Consider the following 27,558-nt stretch of genomic DNA (forward strand, 5'->3'; position numbering starts at 1 on the left):
TGTTTAACTGAAGAAAGTTTTGGCACATCCAATTTTTAATTTCATCAATACATTGGCAGAGGGTGTCAATGGGGCTGTAGTCATTAGGCAGTAAGGCTAGGTAGATCTGAGTGTCATCAGCATAGCTGTGGTAGGAGATTTGATTCTTTCTCATTATTTGGCTCAGAGGGAGCATGTAAAGGTTGAACAGGAGAGGTGCCAGAATCTAGCCTTGTGGGACTCCACATGTCATGGGTGTCCACCTCGACCTATGATCACCTATACTGACATAGTAACCTCTCCCTTCAAGGTAAGATCTGAACCATTTGAGGACTGTCCCAGACAGCCCAACCCAGTTTTCCAGCCTATCCAGAAGTATGCTGTGATCGACAGTGTCAAATGCAGCACTGAGATCGAGCAATACCAACACTGTTATTTTACCTGAATCTGTGTTTAGACGTATATCATTGATTATCTTTATAAGAGCGCTCTCTGTACTGTGATGTGCTCTGAAACCAGATTGAAAATTGTCTAAACACCCCTTGAAGTTTAAGAACTTGTTAACCTGGTTGAAAACAACTTTTTCAATGATTTTGCTAATGAAAGGGAGATTTGAGATTGGCCTGTAATTGCTCAATAGGGTGTTATCCAGGTTGCTCTTCTTCAAGAGGGGTTTAACAACTGCAGTTTTAAGTGAGTTTGGAAAAATCCCTGAGAGAAGTGAATCATTTACCACTTTTAGAAGATCCATTTCTAAACAGGTAAACACCGTTTTGAAGAATGATGTGGGGAGCGTGTCAAGACTGCAGGTTGATGTTTTTATCATTTGCACCATCTCTTCTAAGATTTTACCGTTAATTGCCATGAAATCAGACATAATGTCTGACTTCTCAAGTTGTGGTTGAGCTTGTTTGATATCGACACAACTTGGCTGATTGGATGAGCTGATTGCCTTTTTGATATTATTGATCTTATCAGTAAAGAAATGAGCAAATTCATTACATTTGCTTACAGAGAGTAGCTCACTGGGAATCCGACTGGGGGGGGTTTGTGAGCCTCTCTACTGTTGCAAAGAGTGTGCGAGCATTATTTACATTGTTGTTTATAAGGTTTGAAAAGAAAGTCTGTCTAGCAGTTTTTAGTTCCACATTAAAAGCCTGAAGACTGTCTTTATAGATATTATAATGGACTACTAGTTTCGTCTTTCTCCACATACGCTCAGCTTTCCTGCATTGTCTTTTCATCATTTGGACTGCTCTTGAGTTTCTCCAAGGGACTCTCTCTTTGCCAGTTCTCTTCCTAACTTTAACAGGAGCGATGTCATTTATTACATTTTCAATTTTAGAATTAAACAAATCAAGGAGAGAATCAACAGAGTCTGCAGATATACTTGGTGCCAGCGATATGGCCTTCATAAACTGCTCACTAGTGTTCTCATTTATGCATCTCTTTCTGACAGAGACAGATCTGTCTGATTTTTAAAAACTTTGCGCGGCTATAGGCTCATTCTGATTACGTACCCCTATATACACTTCTGGAGAGCACCAAAACACCCCAGGAGCTACGTTTTTTTGCAGTTTTTGTTTTCACAAATTAGCCAGAGGGTGCTGTGTATGCTTTTGGGGATCTCAAATTTCTCTCGCGAGTGCCATTCGCATTTGCTATTCTCACGTAAATCCACCAGAGGCTGCTGTTGACTGACTGACTTAATCATTGACGGGTTGACTCCTTCTTCCCTAAACCCAACCGATAGTGTTTTAAAATGCACCGATCAACCAGCGTCCAACCACTACCTGACTAAGAAAAGTCCTCGCCCCGATTTTGAACACATTTTCAGATTTTACCGCATTCTCAGATTGGCAAAACAAATTGGCTTCTTTTTTAACCTGCTTTCTGGAACTGTTCTTTGTGGGACCCAAATCCCATTGTCGTGGTCAACTCCTCTCTACATCTCAAGTCTGCTGATGTACATGGCAAGCTACTGGACAAACTGGTAACAGCGCGAAAGCTGGTAAGCGAGAAAAGGAACGGCGTCATACTGCCCCGTAGTGTTTGTTTTAAAGACAAAATGCAGCCATACATACTTCTGGCTTCATAATTTGTGATCTCCAGAAATGTATATAGGGCTGCGTTTTCAGAATGAGCCTGTTGCAAATTTCTCAGGCGAGTGCCATTCATGCCTGCTTTTCAATCTAGAATCCACCAGAGGCCGCTGTTGACTGACTTACTGACTGATTGCCCTGCCAACCAATCCCCACCCACTCCCTTTCCTAAACCCAACCAATAGTGTTTTAAAAAGCACTGATTAACCAGCGCCCACCCCCTTCCCTGAACCCAACCGACAGAGTTTTAATAAGCAATCAAGAAAAAAAAACAGCCTGATTTCCACCACGTATTTTAGATTTTACCACATTCATACCCTGTTATTTACTTGTTTGTTTTATTTTTTGGCTTTAGTTTTTATCCTGCTTGCTGAAACCATTCTTTGCCGGTCTCAAACCCCGTCATCATGGTCAACTCCGCACTGCGTCTCAAATCATGCGCGGCAAGCCACTGGACAATGAGCAGAAAAGACATTCAAACAGAGGTAAGTGGTCAGCTTGTAAATGCAAAAAGGAAAGGCATTATACCACCATGTAGCATTCGTTTAAAAGACAAAATGCAGCCATACGTTCCTCTGGCTACATAATTCGCGATCTCCAGAAATGTATATAGGGCTACGTTTTTAGCATAAGCCTATGTTGCAAATTTGTAAACACTTTAGGATTGCTTTAAAGGTGGGCCATAGAAAAAAATATCAGAGTCCAAATAATAATTAATATTACAAATATAAATCAAATATGTATTCATAAGGAGTTTGCATATTCTCCCTGCATTCGCATGGATTTCCTCCAGGTGCTCCAGTTTCCCCCACAGTCCAAAGACATGCAGTAAAGGTGAATTGGGTAGGCTAAATTGTCCGTAGTGTATGAGTGTGTGTGTGTGTGAATGTGTGTGTGGATGTTTCCCAAAGATGGGTTGCGGCTGGAAGGGCATCCGCTGCGTAAAAATGTGCTGGATAAATTGGCGGTTCATTCCGCTGTGGCAACCCCGGATTAATAACGAGACTAAGCAGACAAGAAAATAAGTGTCATAAAAGTGTCATAATTTATTATATATGTTTTTTACAATTGACCTGGCATAGATTTTGTCACCAGCATCGCTCCTGACAATAACAACCACACAAAAATTATTAATTTGAATCATGATATAACCCTGTAAAAAATAACTTATTTACATAATGACACAGTAAAACTACAATCAAATGTATTGATTTCTTAAACATAAGGTGAATTTAGCTGATATTAGCTGAAATAAATATTTCTAAAAACAGTATATTACAGTCAGTTTCTACACAGTTCAGCTTTTGTACAATATATACAAGAATAAAAACAACTCAGAACAAATGAGAATGGATAATATATAAACTATGCAGGGGGTAAAAATTTCTTTGATTTAATCAAACAAATCAAAGAGACGACTACAACTTTCAGCATTTTAATATTATGTAGTGAGTTGTTTTATATCTTTAATAAATTGTTTACAACTTGCCTTCCTGGAACTTGCTTTTTACATAACATAATTGGTGTATAGTCCCCCTTCCTATATTGTTTTATCCTGTTCTCAGGTCACTAATGTACAGTAGGTTGAATTTTAATTAAATTAGTATATAGGAAGAAACAAAACATTAGAATAAACGATTAATAAACTTAATTAGAAGTCATTTTGGTCAAGCCATTTTTCAAGTTTACAGCAGTAACAACACACTGCTTCAAATAGACACAAAACTGAAAAACGCTCTTTGCACAAACCTTGATCGCCTTTCTCATTTCCCTAGAGATACAGAAAAATATAATCTGGTCATAACATACGTTTAAAGTGCTCAGCATTAAAGTTTTCATTCGCCAAGCAGGACTTTCTTTTTTGATAAAGCCCACTAAATGGGAAACATTGTAGGGTGCGAAACAAGTGGTGAAAACAAGAAGCGTCCCCACAACCAGTCCAATAGCTCTGAGTTTACGTTGCCGTTTGATTAGATGCAAATTTGTCAGAATACGAATGAAACTGACATAAAAGAAGCAGCAAATAAGCAGGGGAAGAAAGAAAAACAACACTGCTATACTCAGCCGAATTGGGAGCAATTCCTTGAGCTGCTCTTTTGTAAATTTACTGTAACATCTCTGAGGTTCCGCCACCAGAGTGCGCTGATTAGTAGTGTTGTCCGCTACAAGAGAATCTGTAAATGACACCTTAGTAGTGTTGTCCGCTACATGAGAATCTGTAAATGTCACCTTGTACGGAAGTATTGAATATCCCACAACAGTCACCCAAATGGCAACACATGTGATTATTGTATAAATTATTCTTTTTGGATTTTTATACTTGGTTGGAAATGCTACACACACATAGCGCTCAATGCTAATCGCTGTCAGGAATAGGACGCTAGAATAGAAAGGAAGAAAGAACATGAAGAGACTGAGTTGGCAGAGGATTTGAGGCATGTTCCAGATCATCTGATCTGCAGCCTCTTTCATTTTGAAGGGCAGGAAGGAGAGGAAGATGAGGTCAGAAATGGCGAGATTCAACATGAATAAGTCAATGGGGATTGGTTTGCTGGCAATTTTGCGAATGCATGAGCACAATGCAAGCACAGTACCAGGAAAACCAATTAAGAACGTGATGATGTATATTGTGAGAAACGCCTCACAAACACAGTCTTCTGACATTCCGTCCTGCAGGTTCTTCCCAAGACACCAACTGCAATACACACATTTTTTATTGTCATTATCAGAAGTGTTTCAGTATTTGCCAGCAGAATTTGAATTTGGAACTCACCAAATACTATTTCTTTGTTATCAGTCTTGATAAAATCAATGGCTTTGCAGTTCTGTAAGACAGTCCGGCCTCCGCTTGGGTGCAGCAAACTAGTATGATTTGCATTCTGTCATGTTATGAAAATATGTTTTGGAGTGAGCCACTGTTTGTTTCTATTTTTTTCATGATGTTTCAACACTCAAGTCTACTAATTTGCTTATAGCTAATGTTACAAAAACATAGACATGCACAGAGAGAGCATAATACCATTGTTAGCTCATCTAAGACTAGTGTAAATCACTTAAATCAAGAGGAGCGACAGTACATTAGAAACAAAAGGTTTATAAAGTTACTTAATATTAGTTCACTTACTGTTAATATTAGTTAGTTGCTGTTACTTTTTTAACTGAAACCATACAGGTTTTAAAGCAGCAGCATTTGTTTGATCATCTGGGGTTAAACTACTGAGAGCAATTAAAGAACATACTGTTTAAAATACACAAAACTATTGAATTGGCCTATATCTAAAATATAAAAGAAACTGGATGAATTTTAATGATAACGTGCATGGATATTTATAATCAGGTTTATGTATCTTATTTAGGATGAGATAAAGGAAAAAAAAAAAGCATCCTTAAATATATATTTCGATGAATATTTAAATATATATATATATATATATATATATATATATATATATATATATATATATATATATATATATATATATATATATATATACATATTTAAATATATATATATATAAGGTGTATGCCAACAACTTTAACAATACAACTTTAGGGTGTATTCCAACACATTTTCAAACAAGAAAACAAGACAGCAAGACAGGCTGCTAGTACTTACCAAAACTCTTCAGGCTATGTCTGAGCCTTCCATCTTATTTTAAACATGATTGTATTACATGTGTGTGTATATAATATTATATATATATATATATATATATATATATATATATATATATATATATATATATATATATATATATATTCAGTGAAATAATGGTAAATGTTGTCAATCAGGCTGAACTCACTGAAAAATAATGATTCATTACATTTACAAAAAAAAAAGGATGGTAACTGGTTGCAAACAATTTAAAACAGAGTTTAATCAAACACATTTAGTAATTTTTTAGCAAGTTGTTTGTTTAAATTTAGCCCATATATATTGTATGCAACCACTTACCTTAAAAAAATGTAGTAATTCCAATGAGCATTTCTTCCAGTGCATGTACATTACGAGCGAGGTAGCCTACATAACGAGCTTTAAACAGGTGTATTCCAACACATTTTCAAACAAGACAGCAAGACAGGCTGCTACTACTTACCAAAACTCTTCAGGCTACGTCTGAGCCTTCCATCTTATTTTAAACATGATTGTATTACATGTGTGTTTATCAGCTCTCGCATCGTTCATTCAAAGTGCCTTTACCAACCAGAAACTTCCCGATCGCACGAGGAAACCTATTTTTATCTATTTTCAGAAAAGTGGCCTATTCGTACGAATGCATACGACTTTATTTGTTTGAAATAGTACGATTTTAAATTAAGTGTGCCCTCAAACCCCACCCCAAAGCCGCCTACCCCTCATTTGCGGGATGTGTGTAGCCTAATGAAATTGTATATGAATGAAATCGTACTAAATTCTCTTACCCACTAAATATAAAACAGTGACGAATTGCCGTCAGCGCTATGTTGGTTTTTGTTGGGGTAATTTGTAATGTGAAAACAGAGCACCATTTATTTATTTGTTTATTTAATTTGCTGGTCTAGGAATAAAGCCTGGAAATTTATGAAAGTAGATAAATGACATTAAGGATATCGAGAAATTCTGGACATGGTCTTCGAATTGATCTTGTGTGAATCTGCAAACAAAATCCCTTGATATATTTTACATAAATATATTTAATAATATTACATTTTCATGTTGCAACAATTAGCAATTAATTAACCATTTAAATAATTCCATACACAAAAAGAAAGCAAAATAATCCCAGAGAATGTGAGAGCAATTTAATAATATTTACAACACAATGCCCCTGTTAAATGGGCATGCACATTCACAACACATTATAGCAGAATCAACAGTATTACAGTATAAGAACAGTTACAAATTAAGTACATGGTTAAAAAGTATTAGTCTTCATACAACCTCGTCACATGAAAATCTTCCTTTGTTTAAAAGAACCACTAGATGTTGCTATTTTACATTTTTACTATAGCTTATTCATTCATTCACTGCTTTATTTTTTTCTTGGCTTAGACCCTTTATTAATCAGGGGTCACCACAGCAGTATGAACCGACAACTAATCCAGCATATGTTTTACATAGTGGATGCTCTTCCATCTGCAATCCAATCCTGGGAAACACCCATAAACTCTTATTCACACACAAACACTAACAAACAATTTAGCCTAACCAATTCACCTACACCACATGTCTTTGGACTGTGGGGGGAACCGGAGCACCAGGAGGAAATTCACACAAACACAGGGAGAACATACAAACTCCACCCAGAAAATGCCAACTGACCCAGCTGGGGCTCGAACCAGTGACCTTCTTGCTGTGAGGCGATTGTGCTACCCACTGCGCCACCGTGACGCCCACTATAGCTTATATTTTGGTTAAAATCAAACAGACGCACACACACAAAGCAAGCATATAATACAGAAGCAAAGAAGCAGTTAGAGAAAAGTTTAATGTGCAACCCAAATTTATTAAACGAGTAGTTCACCAATGGTGCATTAGAGTGCATGTGCAAGTCTGCAACCAGACACTATTGAACCTGTTTATTTCCTCTGTTGAAGACAAATGAGGCTATTTTGGAAAATTTGGAAAACCCGTAACTTCCATGGTATTTGTTTTTCCTATCATGGATGTCATTAGTTTCAGGTTTTGAACATTCTTTAAAATATCTTCTTTTGTGTTCTTGAAAATTGTTTTTTAAAAGGTAGAACCTCTTAAAGAAGAGTAAATAGTGAGTACATGTTAATCTTTGACGTCACTAACTTCGTTTGAGTGCATTGTGTCTGACATTGCATCACTGAGTGATGCAATCTCAGCTTGCATTATAAAGGCTGCATCCAGATACTATTGAAAAACCTGGGGTAGAGAGCGGACTGGGATCACAAAGTACTGCAAGTCGAACTCGTTTCGCCATGAGCGCAGTTGCGCTATATGTATGTTTAACCTATATGTATGTTTATATGTATGTTTGACTAGATTTAAATTAAAAGCTGAATAAATATATTTATAATAAAGTCGTCACCTTGAAATTCTAAGATTCTGTCTGCGTTCTGAATATTTTTGAGATAATGAGCTTTGAGATAATGATAAAGTTTTTGCAATCCATATAGTAAACAGTATGTGTAACATTTGTTTTTTAAATAAAAAGTCTTAAAATGTAAACAACTTATAAAAAAAAACATCCCATAATGTAAATAAGTTGTCATTTAATAAGAATATGTCAATAAAGTAAAGTAAAGTAAAGTTTTGACAAAAATGTCAGATAGGACCTTATAATTCTAAGGGGACGAAGTGTTTAGGTGTAAAAAGTTAGTTACAAGTAAATCAGCTACCATTTTTTCAGTAACTTGACTGTAGCTCAGCTACGATACAATGTAGCTTTTCCATAGCTACTTTTTCCAGCAAGTAGCAGAATAACTCAACAATAGCTTCATTTTATTTAGTGAATCTGCTATGGTCTGAAGCAGCATGTTGCCGTCTTACAAGATCACATTCTACAATAACATATTATAGCGATTGTGAGGCAACCATGCTAACCCCTTTAGCCACCAGGTCGTAGAGTAGCATCAGTGTAGCTTCACCAATACTGGTAATTAGTTTAAGTTTTTACTTTTTACAGTGTCAACAGTAACATCTGTTACCCTAAAATGTCCAAGTTCTTAAAGGAACATAAAGTTATAAGAGCTTTTTCATCCAATATCTTTAATGATGACCACAAATTCTCAACACTCAAAAGGTTTCTTCGAAGAAAGGGAAACAAATCTCTGTTCTCTCAGTTAGAAAATACAATAAAAATCCATGTTCAAAGTCTTTGTTCCATTAGTGTCTTGCTGTACCCTAATCAGGTCACAATTATTGACTAGTCTGTTGTGTTTGCTCTCGCTTTTTCAGATTCTCTATGGCTTATTATTGACGCCACCTGTGTGGTTGTTGTTTGCGGGTTCCTGGAAACCCTGTAATTCTGATCCCACCACTTGCGTGAAGCGTCTCTTCGCCTGTGACACAATCTGTCCAGCAGATCCCTTGGCGTCCACGGAGAAAGCATCAGCATGACCACAGGTTCAAGAAAGATATTGCAGGAGCTGGTAAGCATGGCTTCACTTCTCCACTCAACATTAGTGTACAACACAAAACCCACTATGTGGGAGACATTGTAGGGTCCATAGCAAACCACAAACACTATTAAAGTGGAGAGGGCAATGGCTAACACTCTTTTTTTCCCACAAGAGGGCAAAGACGAGTGTCTAACAAGGACAAGGCAACGCAGCGTGCAAAATGCTGACAAAACAAGCGGCAGCAGGAAAAGCAGCAGCGCCATCTCCAGGCGCAATGGCACCAACACATCCAACTGCTCCTTGGTGAAGTTTTCATAGCAAGCAGACACATTCTGCTCTGATAAAGACACAAAATGTCCTCCTCCTTCAGCAAGAACAGCAAAACCCAAGTGCAAAAACACTAGAGCCCACAAGACGGCGCTGACCAGGCAAGAAGTCCGTGCCCTGCGGTAGATCTTGTAAGTGATGGGAAATGCAATGCTCAGGTAGCGGCCCACAACGACTGCAGTGAGGATCAAACTGCTCCCGTAGACTGACGAAAACAGAAAGAAACTGTAAACGGGACAAACCAAAGCTGGAAGCTCCCAACCTTGGAGCACCGTCTCAGCCACTTTGACCGGCATCCACAACACTAGAGCGAGATTTGCCACGCACAGGTTAAGAGCGTAGACTACATTTGGAGTTGCGCCATGTTTTCGAGCCTTCCGGATGTACACGAAGAGAACCAGGAGGTTGCCGGGAAGTCCAAGCAAGAAGGTGAAGATGTAGACCAACATTGATACATAGCTGGATGCAGACAGCTCCATTTTGTAGATTTGTAGTCAACTAATAAACATCAGATATTCCCTTTTTTACAGGATCCCAATGTTATTTCGCCTGGAAGAGTAGCAGAATCAAAGTCAAGTGTTGAACACTCACCAATCTGCATGAGGAAAGATACACCAAGATGATGAAGAAGTTTGTGTTTGGATGGTAGTTATATTTTATTTGGTAGGCGGGGAAAAAAGGGGGCGTGTGAGGGGTGTTACATGGGTGTTTAGTGTATCTAAGAGCTTGAATTGGTCTGATATGAGGTAAGGGGATGGGTACTTAATGCACCAAGATGTCATTTATATGGTCTCATGTTGCCTTATTTGCCCTTAGCGCAAACGGCAAGATCAGGACCCTTTAGTGAAATGATTCAGAATAATTGGGCTTTGCAGGAAGCGGAGCCCATCCAGCCATGATTGTGTCACTTCAAATGAACTATACACAGGTAAACCATTAAGCTGTAAACTCACATGGAGACTGTTTGGGGATGTCGTTTGGTAATGGCATACATTACAGTGAATTAACTCAATGTTTGTTTATTAACCACGATCTGGTTAACTACATATCTATTAAACAGCTAGTTCACCCAAAAATTCTACCATATTTTACACATCCTCCACTTGTTCCAAACTTGTTGACTTTCTGTTGATGAACACAAAGGAAGATATTCTGTAGCATGTTGGAAAGCAGCTGCTATTGATTTGCATTAGTGTTTTGGTTCCGATGGATGCTTTTTTCTAACATTCTTCAGAGTATATTATTTTGTTTTCAACGGAAAAAAGAAATGTATACAAATGTAGAACCATATGAGTGTTAGTAAATTGGGAAATTAAATTTTTGGCTCTTTTATAGGCTTATTTTTAGGCTTTATTTTTAGCTCTTATATATATATATATATATATATATATATATATATATATATATATATATATATATATATATATATATATATATATGTATATATATATATATATATATATTCTCTAGATTTAACCCTAATAAATGTAAAATCTTTCTGTTATTTAAGTGAAATCTAAATTATAGAGTACATCAGATTTAAAAGAAAAGAAAATCCCAAGGAATGTATTAAAAAGAAATGTATGAAACAAACAACACCTGACAAAAGTCTTGCCGTCAATCCCAGTTGTAAGAGCAGCAAATAATAATTTGACTTTTAGTTGATTATTTGGAAAAGTAGCAGAAGGTCGATTTTTCAGATGAATCATCTGTCGAACTGCATTCCAATCATCACAAATACTGCAGAAGACCTGTTGGAACCTGCATGGACCCAAGATTCTCAGAGAAATCAGTCAAGTTTGGTGAAGGAAAAATGATGGTTTGGGGTTACATTCAGTATAGGAGGGTATGCAAGAGATCTGCAGAGTGGATGGCAGAGTGGATTACTAGATGACCATCGAGCGTTTTCTCAGAGGATGACAAGGTGACAAAACATGCTGTAATTCTGATACAAGTTTTATTTATCGAGAAAATGACAAAGCACTGGGTGTTTGGGTGTTCTGTGTTTGTCTGAGATAATTAGTCTACCGAAATGTGTATATTCCATACAAAGTATGAAGCTGATCGGTCAGTTCTTATTATGTGACTTGTGATGCGCTCATTGGATTCTTTCAACTGTGCTTCTGGTGCTTCACGCCGCTCATGCGCACACCTTCATTGGAAGCAACAAACTTATGCAAACTCTAGAAAAGAAAAGAAAAGAAAAGAAAAGAAAAGAAAAGAAAAGAAAAGAAAAGAAAAGATAAAATATGCTAACGGCCCCTAAAAGCCCGTCGTCATTTGTGATCTCCATCAGTTTATCTTCTTGCACAGACATGGTGGATTCACCTGATTTGTTGACAAATGGGTTTTAGATCTATTCCTTTGCAGTTCACGGATCCTTGGCTGGGCCTTTTATCCTTAGCAAAGAACTTTCCGAAGATGTCTGTTCGTTACTCATTTTGCTGCTTGTTAGTTAAACTTGGGTGCTCAAGTGACCGAGATGTAAGTGAGAGAAAACTGTCCCTTTTCAAAATAAAAGACTTTTCAAAATAATAGATTGTTCAGACTTGATAATAAATAAAACGGAAATAATTAATGATTTCTTGTGCAGCCCGGTACCAATTAATTGATTGAGGACCACTGATCTAGAGGCCTTTGCTTTTGTTATGTGCCACTTCTGGTACCACATGACCAACTAGAAGTCAAGTTATTGCTTATTGTTCCATAAACTTGGATAGGCGACAAGACTTTTGTCAGGTAGTTTATTAAAACAGTGAATTCAGTAGGTTGTAAATACCTTTATTAAATATCTGCCAAACATATCAGCTCAAATCAAGAACTTTAAACCACACAAGATTCATTTTAAATACACAGATTACTAAAACAAGAACAGAAACTTCAGCAACCAATTTCAGGATAACAAAATAACAAAAAGCCTAGCAAAACATCAAAAAATTACTAAATCAAGTCTTTATACAATGGCATTAAATGGAATCTGACTGTACTGTTTAACAAAATTTGACTAACCATATTGTGAATTGACTCCTGTAACATTTGCCATGCATTTAACCTCATCGGGAAGCACCTTTCTTGTTATTTCCCATAGACGCAAATAGTTCCATTTAGAAGCATTAGTGTAGCTGTATAAACCCTCTCCAATGAATGGATGTGCGTATTTTTGTGTTCCCTATTCTTTTATCTTGTGCATCAGAGAGTCAAAGTCCAGCCTAAATAGAGCGGTTCATATGACATTAGCTTCCTCTCCTACACATAACTGAAGAATATGTTGACCGATGGATTAACATTGTTGTTGGAAAAGACTGAGAAAACAAACAAAACAAAAAAGTAACAATAGAACACTCGCAAGCGAAATACGCCATAAACAAAGACAACACTCATTATAGAACTATTTAAACCTGCAAATGTGTCTTTATATTTGAGATGTTTGCTTAAATACAGTTTGGAAAATCAAATCAATGTTTAACTTATTTTTTAAAATATACGATTTTGAAAATTGCATATTTATGTCGATACCAGCCTCAAGATAAAACTGAAATTAGCAAAATACTGGAATCAGGAAAATACTTATGTAATTTAAAGAAGAACTAGATTTATTTATATTAAATTAATGATCAAGGAACAAATTTATTTGCTTTCTTTTAGTAATAAATCTTACCGATTAAACTGCCCATTTTTGTAGCTCAAATTGAAAATTCTGGTGCTGGCAACTCCAATTCCCAGGGAACTCAAATACTGTAAACGTGCTGTAAGCTGCATTGGATAAGTGTCTGGCAAATGTAATCTTATTTTACCTACTTCCTCATTAACTCACCTGACCAAGCTGATAAATACCAAGTTGCCGTCATTAACTGTCCTGTGTAAATATGATCATCTGTCTGACGTCAAAATGTTGTGAAAATTTGTAACAAGCCATTGGACCAGGGTTGCCAAGTCTTTCATTTCCACAGAATCTAGATGTTTTTAAACTATTAGGGAGGGTTGTTTTCACCCCTCATACATTAAAGATTTTGTCCATTCTGTATCATATTTACCCAGCAGGCACACAACATCATAAGGCGTTAATATTAGGTTAGATTTAGTTCATGACGTCAGGTGACCAGCCAGTGTCTAAGGACAATGTTATTTTGACGTCCAATAAGGCATTTGAGCATCATATTTTATTTGCACATTTATTGAATGGAAATGTTTCTGATTCACGTATGCAAATTTGTCTTCAGATGGTGCCTTTATAGCAACGTGCGTGCAGTCGATCGCTCTGATTAAATGGGAAAACCGGCGATCGCAGCAAATTGCGCTTTAATGTTTGGCTGGTCAACTGCATGGTGTGGAAACCTTATATACCTGCTAGACATGCGGATGATCCTGTCCCATACATCTGCCATTGCAAGGCTCAAAGATACTTTGTAGTGTGCAATTTAACACAATTGCTTCAAGGAGTCGCCAATGGAAATAAAACAAACACACACAAGAAATGCACGTACACCATACATGAAGTTGGCGTGCACCAACGCACATTCACACGTTCATTTCATCGTTAGTAAATCCAAACGTGAGCGTGAAATCTGGCGTGCGCAAAGTTTTTGTGCGTATGCAGCATTGATACATGAGACCCCAGAAATGTATTTAGCTGTAGGTATTGTGCCTGGGTTGGATTCCTTTGAATGATTGGATCTCACGCGCTAAACTGTATCGAACCATAGTAAATATTAGGGGTGTGATGAGATTTTGGGCTATGATACTAAATTACATCAAGATTGCTCGTTGAGGTGAAAAGAGTTGTGAGTTGTGATGTTATGATGAAGCATGAGGGTAGGGTGAAATTAGCACTGACTATTGGAGGCAGGATTGGATTGGATTTGAACCCCATTGGGTGTGACGTAACCAATTTTTTCACTGGAGTTCAAAAATTGCCATGTCCAAAAATCAAGGCTGCTACAACAAGTATAAGGGTATATGCCGAAGCATGCTAATAGGACTTTTAATTTGCCAGTAACCTGAGTTAAGCACTTCCGGCGAATTGAACGCCAATGCAAAAACCGGCGCGTTTAAAGTCTGTTTTCTTAAAAAATTAGAGTGATATCCGATATAAAGTGGGTCTCAGACTGTACAAGAAGCACTGCATTAAATTACATTTCCCCCTGTCATGTCTTTTAATTTGAGCATTTATTTTACCCCAGTATATTCAATGGAGCTTCTGCGCTAGCCTGCCGATTCTGACGGGCGCGTTAACCACTTTTTGTCTCGTTTTACGCTTGAGCAACTAAATAAATGGCAACGTTTTTTTAACTGAATGTATTTTAATTACATTACAACATCGATGCTGTAAAAGGAACCGTATAAAATGGAAAAAAGTTCACAATAACAGGTCACCGGAAGTTTATCAGTATGGGAAAAACACTAGCTTGGCATAAACCCTATTTTGTTACATATAAATACTATTTTCCATTCATATGTAAGCAAAATAGTTTGCAGTGTTTGCATGCCCTTTACAGCATAGAATTTAATAAAATTGAAGTAAAATCATTACAAGTTGATTTTAAAAAACACCTAAATAGTTTAGCATTTTGTGATTTTTTTTTTCAGTTAAATAAAATATATTTCATGGAGGATTGCAAAAAAATTGTATAAAAAATCTCGTCTAGTTCTCGTGAACCCAATCTCGTGTCTCGTCTCGTCTTGTGGAGTAAGCGTCTCGTCACACCCCTTGTAAATATAACCTCAGAAGTAAGAATCAGGGAATCAACTCAAGCAAGGACCAGCTTGTGTCTGCCACTAGAGTTGGCAAGGGGCACAACAGCTGAAGGCAGACCCTCAGTCGTGCCCCCCAGAGTCAAGCGCTGCCGGGTCTGGTTGCTGCGCTGCTCCAGCGACAAGGCATCCTGTTTACGAGACAGTTCTTCCATCATCTGAGCTTCATGCTGCTTCAGAGACTGCAGAGAGTGCCTGGTCATGGTAGCAAATTGTGTTCCCATGTCAGATTGCCTTTGCAATATATATAGAGGAGGAATTGAGATAAAACAGTTGACTCACTGGGCCTGTGCTAGCTTCTGTTTCAGTGCCAGAATAGTGGCTTCCAGGTGCTTGGCTTCATCCACCAATCCAAACTGTACCTGGGTGAAATATGTTGAGATAGCCAGTCAAAACACAGCAGATTAAGATGGATTATGTTTGCTTTTCAGTGAGTGATATGAGTAAACTAGAACAAAGGTCATGCCATTATTGCTAATATGTGTATCGTAGGCCATGTCCACAATAATTCAAAACAATTTTTTGAGATGGCATTTTTAGGCAACAAATATATATATATATTTTTAAAATGCTATCAAAGGAAAGTCACATCTCAAAGTGTCTTACATCTTAACACATACACAGTACAGGGACAATAGCATATCATTGTGAATGAACTTGGGAGATGAGTGTATGTAGAATATTTTATATATATATTACTTACTTGCTTACTCCCAGGGCCATTTTATATCAAAAGTTATATATACTGTATGTATATATATATATATATATATATATATATATATATATATATATATATATATATATATATATATATATATATATATATATATATATATATTTAACACCATATTGGTGTTTCGTACATCTAGCTTTTATGAGGTGGTTTGTTAGCCCAACGCTAAACCCCCAACCTGGAGGACCAGGAGATACACACATATACTATGGACAGTTTAGCTTAACCCAATCTACTTATAGCCATGTCTTAAGACTGTGTGGGAAACCGGAGCACCCGGAGAAAACCCATGAGAACACAGGGAGAACATGCAAACTCCACACAGACGGTCGAACCAGCTACCTTCTTACTGTGAGGCGATAGCGCTACCCACTGCGTCACGTGTTGTCCATTATATATATATATATTTATTTATTCAGAATTCAAATGTGGAATGGATTAAATTTTTCAGGCCATCTAAACTGTTACATCAGATATTTATCAGAGCCTCAGATACTGAATACTGTACAATAATTCTGAGTTATGGCAACATCTGTACTGCAACCCCTGTTACCGCTGTTTTTATGCATACCAAATCAACATTATTGTGAATAAGAACTTTTGTAGATATTTTATATAATGAAAGACAAACTGCATATTGACAGTCAATCATTTACATGATTAACATGAAGCATTACAAACCTAAATACATGTACAGTCCAATCACACAATTAACTGGATTTAACAAGTTGAGCACAGTTAAAAGATGGTTCAGAAGCCATTCAATCAGGAATCTCATGTGAGGCTGAAAGATTATCTGTTTGGTTTGAAAGTAGTTTGTGTGTATTTAGTTTATATCATACATCGCAACACTGTTGTCAATAGACATTGCCTTTTTTTGCATGCCAAATTTCCAGAATTTGACCAAACCACTGTGTAAGGTACTGTAACCAACCAACTGGTTGTGATGTTACCTCATCTCGGCACAAGTCCATGCCAGGTCTCTTTATCCTGTTCTCCAGACGGGTGTGGACCAGCTTTAGAGGCGCTGTCTTAGCCTGCAGGTCCTCCTCCAGGCCAATGATATCCTTCTCCAGCTCAGCAATCTCATCTTGAGTCTGAAACATATGAGCCCACATATCGAAATATCAACAAATAAATAAACATTCTATTAATCCATTATCTCACAACGCACTGGAATTCTTGATTCTGATTGGCAGATATTTTGAACAATGACCTACACTGCATTATAATGAACACCACTCTTATTAAAAACAACTTTCATTGCTTATTAATGGAAATATCTAATCAGCCAATCACATTGGCGCTAGATATTGGGTGACAAATCCTACTTTGCAGGTCCACTGTTCTCTAAATTCATCTTACAATTAGTTGAAGCATAGGCCCTCCAAGCACATGTTTCTACACCCATGCTCAAGACTATAAAACTGACCATTGCAATGTGGTAGAAAAGTGATGTAAATGACTTAGAAAGTTACCATGGTTGTTGGTACCAGATTGGCTGGTCTTGTTTACGTCAGAAACTACTGATCTACTGGGATTTTCACACACAATGATCTCTAGATTTACCATAGAATGGACAGAACAAGGGAAAATATCCAATGAGCAGTAGTTCCAGCCTCATCTCATGAGGAAACTAATGTATTTTGCGTTTCATCAGTTTAGTTTAGTGGCTAATTCGTACAAATTCTTACAAGTTCAGTCATACGAAAATGTACGATTTTAAAAAAGTAGGCGTGGCAGCCAACCCCACCTCTAAATCCAACCATCATTGGAGGGTAAGCAAATTGTACTAAACTGTACAAATGAGATTGTACGAATTCATTCGAATTAGCCACTGAATCAAAAAGTTATGACTTGCTGTGAGATAACATTGGTAGTTCTCTGGGTTGATAGTTCTCTTGTTGATGCCAAAGGAGAGAGGAGAATTGCTAAAGTGTTAGGATTGGTAAAAAAAAAAAGGTTAAGAGTAACACAAATAACTATTTGTTGCACCAATATAAGCAGAAGAGCATTCCTGAATAGACATCATGAGATTCATGAGCAACAGCAGCAGAAGAACACACCAGGAGCTACTCTATTGGAAAACTGTAACTGGACAAAGGTTGTCTGGACAGGTGGAGAGTCAGAATTTTTACATCACAGTTCATATGGATGAGTCAGAATTTCCATAAACAACATAAAAGCATGAACCCTTCCTGTCTTATATCACTGCTTCAGGCTGCTGATGCTGGTGTAATGGTGTGGGGGTGTTTATGTCACACTTTTGGCCTCTTAGATTTAACTGAGCAAAGTTTAAAGGTCCTGTGAAATTAAAATCATTTTTTTTTTCTTTAGATTCGGTCTGACAGTTTTAAGGACATCTATTAGCTAGTGTGCTCCAAAACAGTCACAAAATTTGCGTTTAGAAAATGTAAAAAAAAAAAAAAAAAATATATATATATATATATATATATATATATATATATATATATATATATATATATATATATATATATATATATATATATATATATATATATATATATATATATATGCAAAGCTTGCAGTTTGTTACTTCCACCTAAATTGATAAATGATTGTTTTCACATCACCTCATACGTTAACTTTTCATTAATTCTTAACCAATCAGATGCTTTCTAGTAGCCTCTTTCAAGACACTTCTCATTTACTTTTCATTTGAGGCACTTGATCTCAGCCACTCTCACTGGCAGAACTTTAATAAAAGAAACACAATTGGCTGTTTTTTTAAAAGGGAGGAGCTACATATGTCCCATAATCTCTTCATTTTTCAGCTGAGATTACATCAAACACTGAAAAAAAGCACTTCATGGGACCTTAAAATGTTACAGCCAACCTGAGTATTGTTGCTGACCATGTCCTTCTCTTTATGACTACAATGTACCCATTATATTGCACAGTCAAAAATAACCAGTTGTTTCAAACTTGCTATACTTGAACGAAACAATGAGTTCACTATAGGCATACAGTATGGCCTCCACAGTCACCAGATCTCAATCCAAATAAATCTGCACCTACTGGATGAACAAGACAGCATTGATTAGAAGATGATAAATCTACAGTAACTGTGTGATATCATGGTAATATGGACCAATATCTCTGAGAAATGTTTCCAGCATCTTGTGGAATCCATGCCATAAATAGTTATGGCAGTTTTGAAGGCAAAAGTGGATCAATTTCAGTGTTAGTAAGTTGTACCTAATAAAGTGGCCAGTTACTGTTTATGATCCCAAACAACAAATTTGTAAGCTCATGTCTGTCTATCAAATAGTGTGCACTCAAACAAATGTCTATGTATTGATTTATTATTATTATTATTTTATTATTTTGTGGGAAGTCATAATAGGGATTATTTAGCTGTAACCTGGTCATCATTCCAAATTAACCCCTTTCAGTCTAATATTAAATTATTATGCCTCACTTGATCACCCCGTTTGGGTTTATTTGGGAATAATGACAAGTTAACCCATATTTATTTCATTTTACTTGTGTATGAACATTTTTTATACTTTATTATTATAGGGATTGTGCACCCCAAAATACATACAAATCCTCATTTACTCACACTCAAGTGGTTCTAAACATTTATGAATTTCTTCAGTTGGATAAAAAAATGTCAAGATGTTGTGAAAAATGATTAAAAAAAGAATTTTTTTTTCGAAATCATTTTCGAAACCAAAGATTCTTCAGTATATCTCAATGTGTTCAGGAGAAGAAGGAAGGATGAGTAAATGAACTATATTTTGTCAGGCACTTTGTTTGAGTTTGTACACTTTTACAAGATGTCCTATGCTTCACTGCACATTCAGGACCACCAAAAAAATCTAAAAATGAGGAACAGAATTAGGATGAAACCTTACCGTTTTCAGCTGCCATTGCATATCATGATGGGCTTGTTCCTCGTGGTGAGTTCGCTTACGGAGCGCAAACTCCACCGACATTCGTTGGGCTTCCAGTTCATTCTGCACCTAAGAACGAAAAAGCATAGTGGATGAACACCACATAGTTTATATACCCTGTTACAGTCTTTCAACCATAATTACATCATTAAAGTTGTATTTAAATTACTATGTCTGCTAAGCACTTTAATTACTCAAAAAGGATTTTAATTATTTGACTCAAAACTACTTAAAATCCCTGTAAGTCTCAATGTTTGACATTTGAGTCATGCTTTTTAATAACAATCGTGACAGTTAACAAACAGGATTACATTGCAAAAAAGAAAAGTAAACTATATGTATCAAAACGAAAAAATCATATTCCATATAAAGCATATACTCTCACTGAATAATCAGTTTAATGTTTCCTAAGCAGGGTCAAATGACAAATGTAAAACAATTGTTAAAAAAAATTGTGCAAAATACACAAACAACAAAGAAAAATAACAAAAGCAACTAAATTATTGGCTTCTCTAATTTTACAGAACCATTGATTTTATTTATAGCAATTAAAAGGCAAGTATATAAGTAACTTCAACTCACTGACCCTAAAAATGACCACTGCTTATATTTTTCAATGGATGAGTAATTTAATTACAGTGACTAGTAACTACTTTGTAACTAATAACACCCAACACTGGTTCTAACCTAAAAGTTCCTTCAAACTGAGCTTTAAAATGCGTAAACATGTTGAATTTAAATCTGTAGGCCAGGTCTTGCACCTGTGCTCTTGTGATGCTGTTATTTTCTCTTATCTGCACTGAGACCTGCATCTCTTCCCTTGCCCGGCTAATATTGTACCGGCTGAACTGCTCCCACTGCTGGGGATTGGTGGAACTGCAAAAAAAGACGACAAAATCCCAGATAAATAACTTGTTTATTGTTGTTGTTTTTTTTTAAACAATATTAAGCAAAGATAGCATGTTTGCTTATAGTTTACTCATAAACTCACCCAGGGGGCACTCTTGTAGGGTTAGGCTTCAGTGAGATCTCAGGTGATTGTATAGTAAGAGATAAGCATGACATATCCACATCGAGGGCCTCTATTTTATCCTGAAGGTCAATGGTCAGCTGTTGCCGAGCTTCCTGTAGACGACTGAGAAGATCTGCTGAGATTAGCAACAAGCTTATTTTCATCATATTTCAACAGTCAAAGGTCAAGTACACTGTAAAAAATGCTGGGTTTCACATAAATCCTTTATATTGTCTCAACACAAATTAATTAAATTGCTAAAATTTTGTTAAAGCAAAATTGTTAAAACAAAGTTAACTTAATCATTCATTCATTCATTCATTCATTCATTCATTCATTCATTCATTCATTTTCAACCGCTTTACCAGGGCCGCGTCGTGAAGGCAGCAGTCTCAGGAGAGAACCCCAGACTTCCCTCTCCCCAGACACTTCGTCCAGCTTCTCCAGGGGTGTTCCCGAGGCATTGCCAGGCCAGCCGAGAAACATAGTCCCTTCAGCGTGTTCTGGCTCTTCCCTGAGGAAGGGACATGCCTGGGACACCTACCTAGGCATTCTAAACAGATGCCTGAGCCACCTCAGCTGACTTCTCTCAATGTGGAGGAGCAGCGGCTCTACTCGAACTCCTCCCGGGTGACAGAGCTCCTCACCCTATCTATAAGGGTGCTCCCTGCCACCCTGCGAAGGAAACTAAATTTGGCCGCTTGTATCCGAGATCTTGTCCTTTCGGTCATGACCCAAAACTGATGACCATAGGTGAGAGTAGGAATGTAGATTGAAAGGTAAATTGAGAGCTTTGCCATTCGGCTCAGCTCCTTCTTTACCACAACGAACCGGTACATTGACCGCATCACTACTGCCGCTGCACCAATCCGCCTCTCAATCTCACATTCCATCCTTCCCTTACTCGTGAAGAAAACCCCAAGATACTTGAACTCCACCTGGGGTACGGACTTTCCTCCTACCTGGAGATGGCAAAACACCTTTTTCCAATGGAGTACCATGGCCTCGAACTTGGAGGTGCTGATTTTCATCCCAGCCGAGTCACACTCTGCAGCAAACCGCCCCAGTGCATGCTGAAGCTCCATTTTCAATGAAGCCAACAGAACAACATAGTCTGCGAATAACAGAGATGAAATACTGTGGTCCCCAAACCAGACCCCTTCTAGCCCAAGGCTGCACTTTGAAATTCTGTCCATAAAAATTATAAACAGAATTGGTGATAAAGGGCAGCCCTGCCGGAGTTCAACATGCACTGGAAACAGGTTTGACTTATTGCCGGCAATGTGAACCAAACTAGTCTGTTCATACAGGGACGAGACAGCCGGTAACAGAGTGCCTTTGACCCCAGAGTCCCTTCCACAGAATGCCACGAGGGACACAATTGAATGCCTTCTCCAAGTCCACAAGACACATGTGGACTGGTTGGGCATACTCCCAAGAACCCTCGAGCTCCCTGGTGAGAGCTTAGTCCAAAGAAGAGACGTGGGACCATTTTCCTGCAGGCCCACCACCTGAAGGGGTAGCAGGGGTTTAAAGTACCGTACCTTAAAGTAGTTTTTGAGTGTACACTGTATAAAATTCTGGGTTCCACACCAATTCTTCATGTTGTCTGAACACAAACCATTGTCCTAACACTTCATGTTGTCCCAAAAGTTAACTTAATCATTTTACAAATTAAATTAAGTTGTTCACCTCAAAAAAACTAAGAATTGTGTTGTTTCAACTCATTTTAAACAAGCTGTTTTTAAGTTTAATATTGGGTTTATAATTGAGCTAATCTTCAAACTAGTGAGGGCTTCCAACCTGAAATCTGAATGTTCTTACCACAGCTGTTCAAAGGCCTGATCGATGCACTGTTGAAGGACACGTTGTGCTCCATCAATCACCTCAACTTCTTTCTTAAGTTCAGCTTCTACTGGGTCACTGACCAGCTCCTTCCCACGACGGCCTTCCCTCAGGTTCAAGCACTCGGCGGTCACTTCAAGAGGCAGAACTGTGGCTGCAAGGGCTCGTTCCATCTCCTCCTTGGACTTAACAATTTTGTGAAATGAGGAGGAGGTATTATCTTTCTCTTTGAGTGAAAATTGTTATTAATTACTCACCTCATGTCTTTCCAAACCCCTGAGACATTCGTTCATATTCAGAACACAAATTAAGATATTTTAAATGATATCTGAGAGCTCCCTCATCCTCCATAAACAACAATGTTCCTGACTCATTCAAATTCAAGAACAATACCAAAAAACATTCTGAATATAGACCATAAGTCGTCAGTGGTTCAATTAGAATATTATCATTCAACAAAAAGTCTTTTGTGCGCACATAAATCAAACAAATAAAGACTTGATTCTTCAGTTTCCTTTCCCTCAGTTTCAGTATAGAGCACGCGTTCATGTGTCACACTTGGTCACATTTCTGACATTTTACCTCTGATGCGTCTGTGCTTTGTTTCAAATGCAGGAAGTCTTTTGTGGGTATTCAGGGTGAACAGTGCTCATGAATGTGCGCAATATACTGACACTGAGGAGAAACTGTTGAATAAAGTCCTTATGTTTGTTTATGAGTTTATGAGTGTACAAAAGTATTCTTGTAGCTTGATAATATTTCGATTGAACCATTGAAGGCATAGGGTCTGTTTTGAGGATGTTTTCTTTTTCTTTTTTCTTTTTTTGTCAGGAACCCTATTGTCTGGATGAGGAAGCTCTATGGTGGCCGAAAAACTAATTAAAAGAAAAAATCTTAAAAAGCAAATTAAGAATGATCTTCATCAGTTTGACAGCATACAGGTTGCAAATCCTGACAACACATTAAGGAAATGCGATACAAATTCTCACAACACATGCAAATAGCATGGAACACAACTGAAATGTTTCAAGGGGACCCAAAAATGTGACGGACCAACCTTGGATTTACTTAGGCTGCGTCCGAAACCGCATACTTCCATACTATATAGCACGCTAAAATCAGTATGCGAGCTGAGTAGTATGTCCGAATTCATAGAATTCGAAAATCAGTAGGCGAGAAGCACCCGGATGACTTACTACTTCCGTCGAGATTCTGAAGTGTGCATCCCATGCACGCTGCGCTATCCCATAATGCCCCGTGAGAGAATTCATGAATGGAAGTGAGGCGACGAAACTGACACAGGTAGGTCACGTGACCATGACAAAATGACGGATGAAGTGCGTCCGAATTCCATTCATACTTTTCACATTTATACTGCATAGAACGTACTGTTCTAACGGCCGAGTAGTATGTTTAAATTCAAATGCAGTACCTACTGAGTAGTAGGCGGTTTCGGACGCAGCCTTATTGTGCGTTGGCTCGTGACTATATAGTCACGAGCCAACGCACAACTAATATTAATTAATATTAATAGTAATTAATATTCCTCAGTGAAGTTGTAAGTGATCTTTAAAATATGAGTTTTTTTTTCCTTATTTTAACATCCTGCTTTTACCATTCCCTTGTCTTTTGTATATTATTAGCCTAAATAACCATAAGTAGCTGGGTCTGTCACGTTTTTTGGTCCCCTTGAAACATTCATACATTGTGCTATTTGCTTGTGTTGTGATAAATTGACGTGCGTTTTCTTAATTTGTTTGTATTTTGCATGTGTTTTCTTCAATTGCAGCACATTAAGCTCTCTCAGCCACCATAAAGCTCTGAATTTTAATCCAATATCTCTTAATTTGCGCTCCAAAGATTAAAGAAGTTCTGAGAGTTTTTTGAGCTGCTTTTTATTTGCTAATCAATGTTTTTTAATGCATAACTAACTTTCTTTGGGTTTAGAATGACTTGAAGTGTGAATAAATAAGGGCAAATGTTTGATTACAGAGTGAACTAGGATATCTTCAAGATAAAGAAAAAAGAGAGTCATATAAATAGGCTACTTGATATATGTTTTTATAATCACCAGAGTGAGAGCGTCCATTTCTTCATCCACTTCCTGCGCACAGGCTTTCAGATTCTCCTTCCAGCGTGTGATGTCATTAATTCTGTCTCTAAGTTTCCGGGTGCTGTCATACTCATTCCAGCTTGTCTGTCATGCAAAAAATTTGTTTGATACATCCTTTTTTATTCTGCCAAACAACTTCCCACCCTCATCCTAAAGGGATAGTTCAGCCAAAAGGAACATTCTACAATAATTTATTCATCCTCCACTTGTTCAAATCCTGTTTAAGTTTCTTTCTAATGTTGAACACAAAGGAATATATCCTGAAGAATAATGGAAATTGACTTCTGTAGTATTATTGGATGTATTTTGTGTTTAAAAGAAGACTATTATAAAATACGCTATATTTATAAAACTATATAGCGTAAATTTTGAGAACCAATTGACTGCGAGTAAATGGTGAGTAAATTTTAATTTTGGGGTGAACTATCCCTTTAATAACATTACCTTATTGGTCGTTTCGTTACGCAGAGCTCTTCCTTCCTGTCGTATCTCGTGTGAAACATTGCGTTTGTGTTCAGCAGTATCTGACATTTGCTTATTGTTAGTTGCCCAGTCAGAAACACTGTAGCGTGAGGCTGGCTTCGAGCTTAAGGTGGCCATGTTTGCTGACACAGTATCTGATGCCATAGAAACAAGACAACATGAAGAAAAAAAAATAGTTCTGGTAAACAAAAACAAGGTTAGCTTTCTGATTCTATGTGCTTTACTATTCAGTTATTTTTCACTCATATTATTATTATTGATCAAACTGTCAGTAATGCTTATTCGGTTAATTATTCTGATGTCTACACTATAGTCTCCAGTATTTTAGAAAATAATGTGAACAGTTGTATTTGAACAGACACAGAGAGACACTAGGTGAACAAATTTGACAAGGCAGAATTAAAGATTACCAGAATCCATTACCTCCAGTTTATTTACACTAAATGTTTAATGCTACAATGAATAATGTCCAAACTTGTGTGCTTCGTGCTCTGGAAAGCATTTTGATTTTATATTAATGGCTACAGACATATAGCAGCCAAGTCTTCCATAGAAATCCACTCTATTTCACACAGAATGTTTTGTAAAATTATAGGTAATCAGAATTTTTTACTTAAAACAAAAGCAGCCATTTAAACATAGCCCCAGTATACTTGCTGATTGGTCAATATATCTACCATTTTATTTATAAGAACAGCTTTAATTATGAATATGTCATCTCCACATTCCACCATTCCAAACATGGCAACTTATTGGCATTCTTGAAACAATGCATCATCCCTCACAGTAAAAATGCATGGGTTTTTGATGATGTAACAACATTGTTTTAAAAATGTGAGCATGATTGTGTTTCTAATGTATTTCAACCAGAGATTTTAGTAGATACAATTTACTAGATACAAAACTATTTTTCTTTTTACTACTTTATCTAATTCTTCCACATTCTAAAAAGTGATTAGTTACTTTTAATTAAAAAACTGCTTAAAAACTCTTGCCTAAAAAAGGGACAACTTTACTTTATAATAGTGAGTACACCCATTGTAAATTCGACATGCCAAGTGAACTTAACTGAATTGTTATTATTATGCATTGCAGTTAATTTAATTAATAATTTTAAAGCATCTGATTAAAGTCAACTAATATCTATTTACAATGCATCTTTTGTCATTGTGTTGTTAAATTAGTAATATCATGGATGTGAAGTTGAAGTGCAGTGTGATGTCATCAAATTTGTTGAAGTGTGACATGCTTTAAAATGTATACATCTACCGGTGAATTTCGACTAGCTAGTTTATAGTTATTATTAAGGCTGACATATTCATAATTAAAGAAAAAATAAAAGCTGTTTCGTGTACAAACAGTGGAGCAGCCTATAACAGATTAAAACGTAATTAGCATAATGCAAAGTTTCATTAATGCTGCTAATCAGAATTATATAAACACAAACATTATATCATTATGTTTATATATATATATAGTGTGTGTGTGTGTGTGTGTGTGTGTGTGTATATATATATATATATATATATATATATATATATATATATATATATATATATATATATATATATATATATATATATCAGAATCTTTTCTTAACAATATATTGAAAATATATATTTAAAATGATTGTAGTTTTAAAGATTTGTTCCAAAGCAGTGCTATTAAAAAAAGGTGGAGAACGTATTCAGCGCCAACATATATAATCATATTTAAGATTTAAAAATTCATGTTAAAAAAAAGTTAACATGACGTTAGTCTACGTGCTATATCTAAACCATCAAAAACATTTATCTGACTTACCGGGAAGACTGATCTTTTAGTGTTGTCTTTTGCTGTTGGGAGTCCAGCAGTAAACAGTTAGCGGGTCTCTTGGTAACGGGGCGACGCAACCGTAGCTTGTTCAATAATTTAAATAGCATAGCAACCCTCAACAATTACTCATAGACGGTTTAATCGCCTGTGACATACTGTGTCCGTTACCGATCCTCTCTATCCCAGACATGTAATTATTTGTACTTGTTAAACTAAAGTGAATATCATTTAGTACATGCATTTTTGAATATTAACTGGAAGGTAAAATTTTGACTTAAAATAAACACCCAAACCAGAACATTCCAACAAAAAGTATAGCAACACATTGGCAACATTATAGGATCACATTTAGGAATTATTAAGAATTTTTACTTGTTTTTTCAAAAAACAATCAGATAATTGTA

The 27,558-nt window shown here is 36.7% G+C and overlaps 3 protein-coding genes across 5 annotated transcripts; all 3 read right to left on the minus strand.

Annotated features, from left to right (window-relative positions):
- Positions 1–3,107: 3,107 nt before the first annotated feature.
- Positions 3,108–6,223, minus strand: si:dkey-211g8.7. Its single transcript, NM_001114451.1, has 3 exons — positions 6,179–6,223; positions 4,855–4,960; positions 3,108–4,776 (listed from the first exon to the last, which is right to left on the minus strand). The coding sequence occupies exon 3, from the start codon at positions 4,743–4,745 to the stop codon at positions 3,729–3,731; it is 1,017 nt and encodes a 338-aa protein (NP_001107923.1). The 5' UTR covers positions 4,746–4,776; positions 4,855–4,960; positions 6,179–6,223; the 3' UTR covers positions 3,108–3,728.
- A 2,699-nt stretch (positions 6,224–8,922) lies between these two features.
- Positions 8,923–9,958, minus strand: si:dkey-211g8.9. Its single transcript, XM_003200553.2, has one exon. It carries the CDS (start codon positions 9,956–9,958, stop codon positions 8,957–8,959), a length of 1,002 nt encoding a protein of 333 aa, XP_003200601.1. The 3' UTR covers positions 8,923–8,956.
- A 2,288-nt stretch (positions 9,959–12,246) lies between these two features.
- Positions 12,247–27,399, minus strand: tekt2 (tektin 2 (testicular)). Of its 3 annotated transcripts, none has more exons than XM_073930806.1 (10): positions 27,143–27,399; positions 25,301–25,473; positions 24,815–24,940; positions 22,723–22,928; positions 20,878–21,031; positions 20,648–20,762; positions 19,848–19,955; positions 16,920–17,063; positions 15,513–15,592; positions 12,247–15,425 (listed from the first exon to the last, which is right to left on the minus strand). In XM_073930806.1, the coding sequence occupies exons 4-10, from the start codon at positions 22,775–22,777 to the stop codon at positions 15,227–15,229; spliced, it is 855 nt and encodes a 284-aa protein (XP_073786907.1). In that variant the 5' UTR covers positions 22,778–22,928; positions 24,815–24,940; positions 25,301–25,473; positions 27,143–27,399; the 3' UTR covers positions 12,247–15,226.
- Positions 27,400–27,558: the final 159 nt, after the last annotated feature.

The sequence above is a fragment of the Danio rerio genome, chromosome 19, assembly GCF_049306965.1.
Source record: "Danio rerio strain Tuebingen ecotype United States chromosome 19, GRCz12tu, whole genome shotgun sequence".
Classification (NCBI taxonomy): Eukaryota; Metazoa; Chordata; class Actinopteri; order Cypriniformes; family Danionidae; genus Danio; species Danio rerio.

Excerpts from the sequence above, each read along its gene's own strand:
- si:dkey-211g8.7 (NM_001114451.1), bottom strand. The coding sequence starts at position 4,745 with ATGTCAGAAGACTGTGTTTGTGAGGCGTTTCTCACAATATACATCATC.
- si:dkey-211g8.9 (XM_003200553.2), bottom strand. The coding sequence starts at position 9,958 with ATGGAGCTGTCTGCATCCAGCTATGTATCAATGTTGGTCTACATCTTC.
- tekt2 (XM_073930805.1), bottom strand. The coding sequence starts at position 22,777 with ATGGAGCACAACGTGTCCTTCAACAGTGCATCGATCAGGCCTTTGAAC. Across the intron at positions 17,064-19,847 it reads TGCAATGGCAGCTGAAAACG|ACTCAAGATGAGATTGCTGA; the intron begins GTAAGGTTTCAT and ends CATATGTTTCAG. Across the intron at positions 15,426-15,512 it reads CAGAAGCTAGCACAGGCCCA|GCACTCTCTGCAGTCTCTGA; the intron begins GTGAGTCAACTG and ends TACCATGACCAG.